Below are 12,649 nucleotides of genomic sequence, written 5' to 3'. Positions count from 1 at the left end.
AGTGCATTTGGAGGGCATTACATGGGGGAAGTATTTTTGAGGACACAGTACCCTTTTCTCCTGCAGATGGTACCAAGAGGTCTCTACTCATTCCTGTGTCTCTCCAGATGTGCTTCCAAATAGAACCAGTTACTTATAGGACTCTGGAGAACTCTGGAGGTGTTAGGAAAGGAGGCCTTGCCACCTGTTGTAACTTGCTGCCCTCTTGTGTAGCAATGTGGATTGCACCCAGCAGAATCTGCAATGGGTTGGATATGAGTGAAGCAGCAGAAGGCTATTTGGGGGGTCCTTTAATTGACATGTTGTCTGCCATTTTTCAAAACAAATGATGTTTTAGTCACTTAAAGTTACCTTTCTGGTATGTTTCCAGTTGCTTTCAGAAATAAGTAAAATCATGGCCTTGGAGGTGTCCCCCCCCAAAAAAATGTTGGGGCTTGGCAAAATAAATATTGAACTTGTCTTTGGGGTGTAGCTGCATTCTTCTGTTTCTGATCTGCTGCCTGGCAAGAGAAAGAAAGCATTTGCTAGTAAGTGTCAGGCATTAATTCTTAGTCTGTCTATGTAGGTGATTGTTGAAAATGGCGAGTTGATCATGGGCATCCTGTGCAAGAAGTCTTTGGGTACTTCTGCTGGCTCCCTAGTCCACATCTCCTACCTGGAGATGGGCCATGACGTCACACGCCTCTTCTACAGCAATATCCAGACTGTCATCAACAACTGGCTCCTGATTGAAGGCAAGTCAGGGCTTCTGAGGCTTCCAGGGTGCTGGTGTCTTCCATGGCATCTTCTAAAGGACATGGAAATCCTAGCCTTAGTAGGGAAGGGTATTGTTGGAACAGTTGTCATTGCGCCCGAGTCCTGCCAGTTCAATAAAGAATTCATACTTAGTGTTGTGGTCATCCTGCCGACAGACTGAACCTGAGAAGTGGGCAAAATATTTCCCAAAATAGTTCTTCCCATTTTCCACCAATATCTCTTTTTTGGTATGTTTTGTTGGAAGCCCTGGAATTTCAGGCCCATATAATCTTCACACTTCTTCAAGAATATATTCTTTGACTGCCAGCAGGAGATCAGAGACCCAGTCTTGGTCCCACCAAAAAGGAACTTGAGAGGGGGTGGTCCACCACTATGTGAAAACTGCTGCCGTCCCATGTTGGCTTTGTCCTTCTGTGCAGTTTGGTACTGTTGCTAATTCTGGACAGGCAAACCTAGCTTTTCAAGAGTGCAGAGAGCAATGGAAAGTGGGATGATACTTTTTCTTCATGCATTTGAACTGTCTTCCCCCCAAAAAAACAGGTCACACAATTGGTATTGGGGACTCCATTGCTGATGCCAAGACCTACCAGGACATTCAGAACACCATCAAGAAGGCCAAGCAAGATGTGATAGAGGTAGGGGGAAGCAAGCACAATGCCCCATCTGGTGGTTCCCATTCTGGATGCCCATGGATGTTACGCAGGGGGCAACAGAAATATGTTTAGGGATGGGAAGACGTAGAAGCAACTGTTCAGATGCTTACTGGGGGTGGGGGCCATGGCTTATTTCATTATCTCTGTAGTGATAGAAGAGAGCTACCTATGGTTCCAGTGTGTTTTTCTTTTATAAATTAGTACTATTTATGGAGCAGCTTGCACCCCACTATCCTCTGTATAACTTCACATTTAAGCAACATAAACTTAAACAGGACAGTTGTAGTGGAGAGGGTGTGGTGGACCAGTAGAGAGCAATAGAGCTTTTAAGGAGGTATGGATAGGAAATCAAGTGGGGGAAGATTTGAGAGCTGAATCGAGGGTTAGGAGCCTATAGTCTGTGATGTCTTACCCTGCCACACACACTCTTTCTCAAAACACACATGGACTGTAGATCATGAGTAGTTGGAAGCAAGGGGTACAGTGAGATTCCAAAGAAAGTAAGTAGCTTTGGATGATGGGTTTTACCCAGACGGGTTGAGCCTTAGGGGTTCAGTACTGAGGTTTTTCCCTGCCACCACCAGGTCATTGAGAAGGCCCACAACAATGAGCTGGAGCCCACCCCTGGCAACACGCTGCGACAGACCTTTGAAAACCAAGTCAACAGGATTCTGAATGATGCCCGAGACAAGACCGGTTCTTCAGCCCAGAAGTCCCTCTCAGAGTACAACAACTTCAAATCCATGGTGGTGTCAGGAGCAAAAGGCTCCAAGATTAACATCTCACAAGTAAGGCCTGCTGTGTCCTGCTACTTGGATGTGCCTGAGTCCTGAACATGTTTGCTTGCCTGCTTAATTACAGCCCATGGATGACAGTTTTGGCTCTTTCTCCTCTGCCCCACAGGTCATTGCTGTGGTGGGACAGCAGAACGTTGAAGGGAAACGTATCCCATTTGGCTTCAAGCATCGTACACTGCCTCACTTCATCAAGGATGACTATGGTCCTGAAAGCAGAGGCTTTGTAGAGAACTCGTACCTGGCTGGCCTGACCCCGACAGAGTTCTTCTTCCACGCCATGGGAGGCAGAGAGGGATTGATTGACACAGCTGTCAAAACCGCAGAAACTGGTGAGTGGATGGCAGTGTGGAATGATGTCTGGGAAAGGATGTGGGGCAGGGGAAAATCAGGATGTAAACCATAAAATTAAAAATAAGAAAAAGCAGTTTTACAAATGCTATTGTGTTTTTTTTTAATCAATCCATGAAAGTCTATCAGAACAAAAATAAGTCTTGGTCTGCCTGTGGAATGACGGAAATAATGGGGCCATTCTAGCCTCCCTAGAAAGGGAGTTATATCACCTAGGGGCAGCCACTGGGGAGGCCCTTCTGTTTTAATAGTCAGGCTTAATCCATTGGTATAGAAAGGAGTCTCCACAACAATCTTACCAGGTCTTGAGTCCTCCTCTGCCTCTCACCAGGTTACATCCAGCGTCGACTGATCAAATCTATGGAGTCAGTGATGGTGAAGTACGATGCCACAGTGCGCAATTCCATCAACCAGGTGGTGCAGCTGCGTTATGGTGAAGATGGTCTAGCAGGGGAGAGTGTGGAGTTCCAGAATCTGGCCACCCTCAAGCCTTCCAACAAGGCATTTGAAAAGAAGTGAGTCCAGAAGTGAGGCTCTGGGTCAGGTGTACGGGAGTTGCAGAAATCTGGCTTAATTCTGCGGTTCTTGGACTTTACATAGGGCCTCCTATCCATCTCTTTTATGTGACTGTGAAATCCAGAGCTCTGTCTCATCTTGGGAAAGTGGCTGGGATTCAAGGAAAGAGAAAATAATATGCTGTTAGTGGGAAGCACTCTCTTAGGAGGCCTCCTGCCTCACTTAAATGGTTCAAAATGACTGTTTATGTGGTACTTCCCAGACGAACGAGGAATGCTTTCCCTTGCCCAGGGCTGCCACAGAGCTGTAAAAATACAAAAGTATGTTTATTTTTTAGCTCACACCAGCCCTTCTGGGATGGCCATTCTGGCCATTGTCTGCTATTGTGCAAAGGGCTCCAACCACAGCTCTCTGTAGGATATTGCCTTGCTATTGTTTTTCTGGCTGAAAGCTTGGGCATTCCAAAGCCAAGTCTGATGGAGGGCACCATCACCGTCCTCCTGAAGGCTCTGCTTTTCTTATTTATTTATTATGTATGTATTTATTATTTCTATGCTTCCAGGTTCAAATTTGACTACACAAATGAGCGGGCGCTGCGGCGCACCCTGCAGGAAGAGATGGTGAAGGACATCCTCAGCAATGCCCACATCCAGAATGAATTGGAGAGAGAGTTTGAGAAGATGAAGGAGGACCGGGAGGTGCTGAGGGTCATCTTCCCCACAGGGGACAGCAAGGTGAGAACAGGCCTCAGTATCTCCTTCTGCTTCCCCCTCCAGGCAGCTGGACAGTTCGGAGTTGGGGCTTTCTCCTTCTGGAGCCAATGCTGGATCTAGTTAGGCTGCTGGGCTGGTCGAGGAAGGCAGTTTCAATGGCCACTCCTCTGGGTTCCCGTGTTCAATTTTCATCTCCACCCATCCTCTTAATCATGTGTTTTGCTTGTGACAAGAATATAGCAACTTCCTCTCCATGCCTCTGTTACTCCTTCTTCTCTTCTTTTTCTTAGTTCCAGTAATCGGAAAATTAGCGGTGCTAGACTCGGTGGTGCAGATGTGCATCCATCCACCTAGTGTTCCTGATTTCTCTTTAGTTGTTTTTATGAGCCATCATGTCAGCTTTGATTGATGGTGACTTTGAATGAGAGACTCTGAATGAGAGACTGCTCACATTTTGCAAGCTCAGGGCAGCCCTGGCTTCCTTGATTCAGTCTTCCTCTTTTCCTACTACTTGTACTTTCAGATTTTCCCATCAAGTCCTGTCATCTCATGAGGCTTCCAAAGTATGATAGCCTCAGTTTAGTCATTTTGGCTTTTGGGGAGAGTCCAGGCTACTTGTCTCAAATCAAAAGCAAGGGAGAAACCTGTCCCTATATTTTAGTTTCTCCCTTCACCTTTACATGGAATATGGTGCTGGGGATGGGGTTGAAGAAGCATGAGGTTGCTCTTGGAGGAGGGGGTGTAAAGATGCAAAATGACACCATCTAGCCCAGGGAATGGGGATCATGCTGTTGTTGTGGACTGCACTTCCCAGTTTTTTTCACCACTGGCTGCGTTGGCAATTGTGGTTCAACATGATTCCCACCATTAGGTAATGCATGGGATGTTGGTTCCTACCAGTCAGTCTGCAAATGTACCTTTCCAAACAGGTGGTTCTTCCCTGCAACTTGCTACGTATGATCTGGAATGCTCAGAAAATTTTCCACATCAACACTCGCCTGCCCTCTGACTTGCATCCCATCAAAGTGGTGGAGGGTGAGTTTGGGGAACTGGGGACTCTGTTGGTGGTATGTGGAGAAGGAGATGATTATTCTTTGGCCTTAGAAAATACCAACTTGGGTTGATTTTGTTGTCTGCTGGGCTGTGGGATATGCTTTTTTATCTCCTGGAATGATTTATTGGTCAAACTTGGGAGGAGAAGGTGTTGATCTTGAACAGCACAGAAGAGGGGAAATAATGCAACCAGATGAGAATTGCTGGTGTTGTGACCCATATGATGATCCCCAGAGGTGGCTTCATTCTCCATTTCTCTCATCTTTACTTCTCAGGTGTGAAGGAGTTGAGCAAGAAGCTGGTGATTGTGAATGGTGATGATCCCCTGAGCAAACAGGCCCAGGAGAATGCCACCCTCCTCTTCAACATACACTTGCGCTCTACACTCTGCAGCCGGCGCATGATTGAAGAGTTCCGTCTAAGTGGGGAGGCTTTTGACTGGCTGCTAGGCGAGATTGAATCTAAATTCAACCAGGCCATTGTAAGTACCCATGGGCTACATGGGACCTCCTTTGTTTTTCCCTGGAAGGTTGCCCCCATGTAATCTATGTCATAATGAACCTAAATTCATCCGGACTAGAAAGTTTCTGATTTTGTTCAAAGAGCCAGGAAGAGACAAGGGGTCTTAAATCGCATTGAAGTCACCCAGCATGGTTTTTGTGACAAATGAGCTTCAGAGAGCCTCAGATTCATATACTGTCACAGTCACAAAGATGAGTTCAGAAGCTTTTGCTTCCTTTTTTGAGACACATGTTGATCTTATAGTTTGTTTGACGCAGACCTACTTCAAACAATAGTTTAGTGAGCTGACCCCAAACCGTAGTTAAGATTATCCCAATATTAGGTTTTTGGCATAATGCTAAACTGTGGTAGTTAAAGGAATCAAAGCAAAAGCTTGCCATTTCCTCATGCCAGGTCGTGGGGAGCATATGATCACTATGTCAACTGAATTTTCTTCCTGTCAAAAACCATCACTTTATTTTGCCCAAAATCAGCTCACTGCATCAAACATAGGAAGCTGTCTTACACTGACTCAGACCATTGTTCCATCCAGCTCATCTTTCCTAGACTTGGAGACCCTTGGTATTACCAGGGAAGTTGGCCATCCGAGTGGCAACCAGGCTTAGCCCTGCTTAGCTTCTAAAATCAGATAGGATTGAGTTGTATGGTGTTACGAAATTCTGTCCATAGAGCAACTTGATGCCAAGGGCTGTTTCCTTCCCCTAGGCTCATCCTGGTGAGATGGTGGGGGCCCTGGCTGCCCAGTCCCTGGGTGAGCCTGCCACTCAGATGACCCTGAACACCTTCCACTATGCCGGTGTGTCAGCGAAGAACGTAACGCTGGGTGTGCCTCGACTCAAAGAGCTGATCAATATCTCAAAGAAACCCAAGACCCCCTCGCTGACAGTCTTCCTGCTGGGCCAGTCTGCGCGTGATGCTGAGAGAGCCAAGGTAAGCAGGAAGGGGCAGCATAGCACACCTTGGACACTGCATCTAGTGCGGAAGAAGCAAGAAAGGGGTGAAATGGAGCCTTTCAGGCTTCTTAGCCTTGCTACCAAATGTATCCACCCCCCTCTGGCTTATCAGGTTTTTTCATCTTCATTTTGTGGTCACTTAACAGCATTCCTGGCCTTAAAATCTGCCTGCTTTTTCCCCAGGACATCCTTTGCCGCTTGGAGCATACGACCCTCCGAAAGGTGACAGCCAACACTGCCATCTACTATGATCCCAACCCACAAAATACTGTGGTGGCCGAGGACCAGGAGTGGGTGAATGTTTACTATGAGATGCCTGACTTTGATGTCACCCGCATCTCGCCTTGGCTGCTTCGGGTGGAGCTGGACCGCAAGCACATGACTGACCGCAAGCTTACCATGGAGCAGATTGCAGAGAAGATCAATGCTGGTGAGGACCAGGGCAAGGCAGGGGGCAAGCACAGGGGCTGCCCTGACTCATTCCTTGCTTCATTTTCACGATGCGCAGACCTCACTCTCTTTTCCATCTGTAAGTAAACCCATCTGCTTCTTGCCTTCTTTTCCAGGTTTTGGGGATGACCTGAACTGCATCTTCAATGATGACAATGCTGAGAAGCTGGTGCTGCGGATCCGCATCATGAACAGTGATGAGAACAAAATGCAAGAGGTGAGCATTGCCCAAGTGCAAGACTGGGAATTAGCTCTCCAGACAGTTGATTTCAGTAGAATTCCCAACAGTCCTGCCTGACAGCACCTGTGGTGAAGAATGCTGGGAGTTGTAGTCCTATCAGCATCCCACTTCTCCCTATAGCTTTAATATTTTGCTGTTGCATCTGCTGGGGTGATGGCGGAGGAGGAGGCAGGGAGACAGGCAAAAAGCAAGGAACCTACCTGTTGAAGGAAAAGGGGAAGAATTTTTTCTTGTCTGTGATAATGAATTTTACCAAAATTGGTATCTAGACTATACCATACCCCAGAATGTGGGTTGGGCACCTTCCAGCTTTCCTTCATAAAGTACAACAGAAAAAAGAAAAAAAATTTCCTTCACTGTTCTTTTCTTTTTTTAAAAAAAAATGTGGGTTGAGGTCAAAACAGGTGCAGGGACAGGTTGCCTTGTTGCAGAGGAGAGTTGCGCCTTCTGGAAATGTGATTTTGGCTTTCTTTTTGCCTCTGTCATGATGGAGGAACTTGAGGAGGCATGTGGACCCATGGTCCACATAATTCTGACCCCTGCTCTAGACTGAGCCTGTGCGGCTGTCCCATAGGGCCAGGTTGTGATATCAGTTTCTGTGAAACACAAAATGGAAGCTGACATTTCATTCATGTCCTGGTGGTGGGTCTACCCATATGTAGATGGGATTGGCTACTCTGGCAACAGAATATGCTCTATTTAGAACTGTGGTGGAATCCAGTACAGCTTCTCTTAAGAGTATCCATCCTTTCCAGCAACTCTCAAGCTCTTCCACTCAAACTCTGACCTCACTCTGTGTCTGGATTCTATAAATGCAGTTTACTACAAGATACCTGACTTTGCAGCAGACTTTTACAAGCTCTTATCCTGTGGACATTGGGGTGGGTTGAATAATATTGTGCTACATTTCTTGTTTCCTTTTCCTGTTGCTCAGGAGGAAGAGGTGGTGGACAAAATGGATGATGACGTCTTCCTGCGTTGTATTGAGTCTAACATGCTGACTGATATGACTCTTCAAGGCATCGAGCAGATCAGCAAGGTGATTATAATGCATATCTCTCCATGGGGTTGCATTTCAGGGTTCTTAGTTTACCCTTCCCTAACCTGGGGCCCTCCAGGTTGGGGAAGAGTTCTGTCCAGAGAACATTGGTATTTTCTTTCTCCTCCTACCCCACTTAAATGTCTCTGGCTGAATATGGGTTCACTCGGAAAGTACACCCCCCCCCCTGATTTTCAGCCCACTCTTCATTTCCTTCCCAGGTATACATGCACCTGCCCCAGACAGACAACAAGAAGAAAATCATCATTACTGAAGATGGGGAATTCAAGGCCCTGCAGGAGTGGATCCTAGAGACAGATGGCGTGAGCCTCATGCGAGTGCTGAGCGAGAAGGATGTGGACCCTGTCCGCACCACATCCAATGACATTGTGGAGATCTTCACGGTGGGCATCTGGCAGGGCAAGATGCCCAGTGGGAGTTGGGTTGAAGCTGAGTGTCATAGCATCCATTTTTTTATAAATGGAGGGGGAGGTTGTGCAATGAATGAGGATTCTTCCTTTGAGTGATGTGTTTTGAAAGGCTATTAGTCCCCCATTTCCTATAACTTCATTCGTGATTGATTTTGTTAATTGTAAGCATTTTATTGTTGTTCCAGTATTTTTTAACCTGCTTTGGGAGCTTTGAGAATGGTGAAGTACAGTCCACCAGCCCCGTACGTGGGCTTGAGCTCATGTGGATGGCTAGCCCAGGGAGACAAAAGGGCGCACGCCCATGATGGCATGCACAGGAGTGGGCCGCCATTAAAATAAACAGGACCTGAGGTCCCACGGTTTTTCCCATGCATAGGGTGGATGGGTGTCCGGAACAGATCCTCCATGTACACAAAGGGCCCACTGTACCCATAAAATATTTTTAAAAGAGGACCAGTAGGGTGACATAGTTAAAGTGTCGGATTGGGACATTCGCCGAAGAATGAAACTTTACTTCTCATCGATCACTTTCTCTCCCAGCCTTGACCTACTGGGCAATAAGGCGGGAGGTAAAGAGCCTGCCTGATACGGTGATTGGAGTGTCAGACAAGGACTCTGGGAAACTAGGTTTTGAATCCCTGGAAACCCACCGGGTGACCTTGTGCAAGTCACACTCTCTCAGCCTCAGAAAGTCAGTAGCAGCAAATATGAATAAATCTGATCAAGAAAACATGATAGGTTCACCTTATGGTCACCGCACATTATACTCTTGGCCTAAAAAGAAAGTGATAGCAAACTTACCTCAAGAAACCCTCAGAGAGGGTCACCATAAGTCAAAGTGGACTCAGAGTAACAGCAGGAACAAGAGTACTACAGACGCCAACTTAAAGAGGTGCCATGTTTTTCATCCTTGGTGGCCTTTTGCTTGATTCTGGTTGTCTTCCTTACAGGTCCTGGGCATTGAGGCAGTGAGGAAGGCGCTGGAGAGGGAGCTGTACCATGTCATCTCTTTTGATGGTTCCTATGTCAACTACCGCCATCTGGCACTGCTCTGTGACACCATGACTTGCCGTGGGCACTTGATGGCCATCACTCGACATGGTGTCAACCGTCAGGACACAGGGCCCCTCATGAAATGCTCCTTTGAGGAGACGGTAAGTTAGTGGGAGCACAGGAGGATAAATCATCATCATAACTGCTGGTTGGTCGAGGGGGTTTTGAGCAAATGTTGAATCATGCTGTCCTTTGCCACAGGTTGACGTCTTGATGGAAGCAGCCGCTCATGGTGAAAGTGACCCAATGAAGGGTGTCTCAGAGAACATCATGTTGGGCCAGCTTGCTCCGGCAGGCACTGGCTGCTTTGACCTCCTGTTAGATGCAGAGAAATGCAAATATGGCATGGAAATCCCCACCAACATCCCTGGATTGGGCGTCGGTGGACGTAAGTACTCTGTGACACTTTCCATACCTAAGTAGTGTGGGTGTTAAGAAGCAACTTACCTGGAAGCCTGATTTTTCTACTCAGCTTTGTGGGGAAGCAGGAGTGATAAAGCAGATGGGGCAGAGCTAGTGTAGAGGTGGCATTTGGCTGCTTCTTCTGAAGAAGTGGACTGAAATCCAAAAAAGTTGGTTCTAAATAAATTGATCTTGATCTCCTGGTTTCTTTTCCTTTCCCTCTTTTTCTTACAAGAAATTACTAAGTGGCTATGACACAGCAGCAGCTTTACCAAAACATCCAGGAATGGAACCAGATATCAACCAGTGGTGTCAAGATTAGATTCTTGGCCTCCCATTTCTTTAGAGGAATTCTCGGTGTTCCTTGAATACACATTACTGTCTTGTGGAGTAAAGTCCCATGCCATTTCTCTGAAGCAAGAGATTGAGTTTGCAAGATGTGCTCAGGAAACAGTAGGATGTAGGGGAAGCAGTCCGAAGGTGAAGGAGTTTCCTCTTCCTTTAGACCAGGGGTAGGCAACCTTTTTGAGCCGGGGGCTGGGTTGCTGTCCTTCAGACAACTGGGGGGGGGGGGGGGGGTTTTGAGCCAAAAAATAAATAATTAAATAATTTTTTTAAAAAAAAATTAAATAAATAAACCAGGACAAAATTTTCAGATGGAGGACACTTTTTTAAAAAAATGGAGGACACACAAAAAATTTGCTGATTTTTTAAAAAAAATGTTAATATAAATGCATGTTTTGGAGGCTTCTATAGACAACTGCCCCCCTTGCCCGTCGCTTGCCCCCCCTTGCCCGCCTCCTCCTGATAGGCCAAAGGCCCCATGCCCTTACATGAGAGGCCAAAGGCTCTGGCGGCAATCGGTGGCAGGACCGGGCTGGGGCCGGTCCCAAGGCCTTGCCGGGCTGCATCCGGCCTGCGGGCCACAGGTTGCCTACCCCTCCTTTAGACTGTTTCATACAGTCTCAGTGCCGCTTCAGATGATGGGTTTAAAGTAGGGAGATGTTCATATGGCAGGTGGGTTTCAGGTCAGAGGTGGCTTGTTTTACATTGTTCTCTGCTCCCCCTAAACTGTTCTAAACAGAGTATGGAAACATTATTTTCTTGTTGTAATGCAAAGAAGGAAGTTCTCTGGGTTGGTGAGTCCTTGCGGGTTGAGTTGGGAACTTATAGGGAGCTAAACCTCATGGGGAAAGATTGTGTATGATCACAGCCCTCCTCATTTCTTTTCTTGCATATCTCCACTTGGACCCAGTGTCCTCTTCTCTAACTCTGATCTTTTTTCCAGCTACCGGCATGTTCTTTGGCTCTGCTCCCAGCCCCATGGGTGGAATGTCGCCTGCCATGACCCCGTGGAACCAAGGTGCTACACCAGCCTATGGAGCCTGGTCTCCTAGTGTTGGTAAGTGTTGAGCAATGCTGTGCCTAGATCCTTTAGTGCCAAATTCAAATTTGCCCTGTTCTGTTGATTAACAGTAGTGCTCTATATCTTCTTACTTCTCTGCAAGGAATTTGTGGGAATGTTGATGGCTTTATCCTTAGAAAATCCTGAGAACTATATTAGGTTGGGAAACATGTGGCTGGCCTTAAGGGTACCCAGGCAGTTTCTCAATTGAGGGGGGATTTCAATTCCAGTCTTGATCCAACAGTTTGGCCACTTTACTCACTGTGGGATTTCACCCTCATGCACACTCCTAGGCAGCCCAGGGGATACCAGAGAGAGGGGTTGGAGGGCACTGCAACAATGTCAGATTCACTTTGCGCATTTTATTTTTTGTTCCTTCTAAAATACTGGAGTCTTAAATTTGTTCACTCAAATATGTTTCAAGTGGTATTTGAGAATTTGTCCCAGTTAGAGAAAACAGTGAAAGGGCTTGACGTTTCTAGGAATTAGACTGCAGGAAATGACGGACAACCCAAATCCATTTGACTCATTTGGCTCTTGAACTGCTGCAGGGACCTTAAGATTTTATGATTTTATTTTTTTACAAATAGGATTTACACATTATAGTTGCCAAGCTGTTGAGCCGTTTTGTTTATTGGTAGTCTTCAGGTTGCTTTTAAATGGCTCTGTTTTAATGATAAGTTATTACACGTTTATCATTTTGAGCAATTACTTTTTTGTTTTTTGTAAAACAGGTAGAAATTATTAAAGAAAATAAAAGTGGCTTGTAATCATCATTTGTAGCAGGAATGTTAGTATGACACCATGATTCCACTGCTTGGTAGTGGGCAGACTCCCTTGGGAGATGATGAATTCTCCTTTGTTGGAGGTTTTTGAACTGGCCTGCCTGTAAGGGATGTTTTAGCTGTGGTTCTTGCATTGGAAGGGAAGTGGGATAGATGACACTTTGGATCCCTTCAGGCCCCTTCACTTTCAGGGTTCTGTAAACTGTCTTTTTGGGTCTCGGTAGTTCTGAGGTATGTTTCCTTTTCTGATTGTGTCTTTACTGTCTCCTCTGCAGGGAGTGGAATGACTCCTGGGGCAGCTGGTTTTTCACCCAGTGCTGCCTCCGATGCCAGCGGCTTCAGCCCTGGCTATTCTCCAGCCTGGTCCCCCACCCCAGGTTCTCCTGGATCTCCGGGACCTTCCAGCCCATACATCCCCTCACCAGGTGGGTAGTGGTTGTGTGTTTGTGGTGTGACTCCCCCATCCTAGTCCTGCGGGCTTTAGAAGTCTGAGCAGGGTCAATCTTTGGCAGAAAGGCATGTCATAAACAGT

At 46.5% G+C, this 12,649-nt stretch overlaps 1 protein-coding gene across 1 annotated transcript in view; it reads left to right on the top strand.

Moving 5' to 3' along the window:
- Nucleotides 1-12,649, top strand: part of POLR2A (RNA polymerase II subunit A) — a 30,432-nt gene that overhangs the window by 15,629 nt on the left and 2,154 nt on the right. Inside the window, exons 12-28 of the mRNA XM_089481090.1 lie at nucleotides 566-734; nucleotides 1,297-1,391; nucleotides 1,994-2,197; nucleotides 2,313-2,535; nucleotides 2,886-3,069; nucleotides 3,633-3,804; nucleotides 4,713-4,818; nucleotides 5,112-5,317; nucleotides 6,064-6,288; nucleotides 6,495-6,741; nucleotides 6,878-6,978; nucleotides 7,937-8,041; nucleotides 8,263-8,445; nucleotides 9,423-9,626; nucleotides 9,727-9,913; nucleotides 11,216-11,329; nucleotides 12,393-12,542. Of these exons, the coding sequence (XP_089337216.1) occupies nucleotides 566-734; nucleotides 1,297-1,391; nucleotides 1,994-2,197; nucleotides 2,313-2,535; nucleotides 2,886-3,069; nucleotides 3,633-3,804; nucleotides 4,713-4,818; nucleotides 5,112-5,317; nucleotides 6,064-6,288; nucleotides 6,495-6,741; nucleotides 6,878-6,978; nucleotides 7,937-8,041; nucleotides 8,263-8,445; nucleotides 9,423-9,626; nucleotides 9,727-9,913; nucleotides 11,216-11,329; nucleotides 12,393-12,542 (2,875 nt within the window). The remainder of the gene's footprint in view (nucleotides 1-565; nucleotides 735-1,296; nucleotides 1,392-1,993; nucleotides 2,198-2,312; nucleotides 2,536-2,885; nucleotides 3,070-3,632; nucleotides 3,805-4,712; nucleotides 4,819-5,111; nucleotides 5,318-6,063; nucleotides 6,289-6,494; nucleotides 6,742-6,877; nucleotides 6,979-7,936; nucleotides 8,042-8,262; nucleotides 8,446-9,422; nucleotides 9,627-9,726; nucleotides 9,914-11,215; nucleotides 11,330-12,392; nucleotides 12,543-12,649) is intronic.

The sequence above is a fragment of the Sceloporus occidentalis genome, unplaced genomic scaffold (assembly GCF_023333645.1).
Source record: "Sceloporus occidentalis isolate IW3139 unplaced genomic scaffold, rSceOcc1.0.p SCAF_14, whole genome shotgun sequence".
NCBI lineage: Eukaryota > Metazoa > Chordata > Lepidosauria > Squamata > Phrynosomatidae > Sceloporus > Sceloporus occidentalis.
The sequence above is the reverse complement of the archived record's forward strand: the minus strand, read 5'-3'. Positions and strand labels throughout refer to the sequence as shown.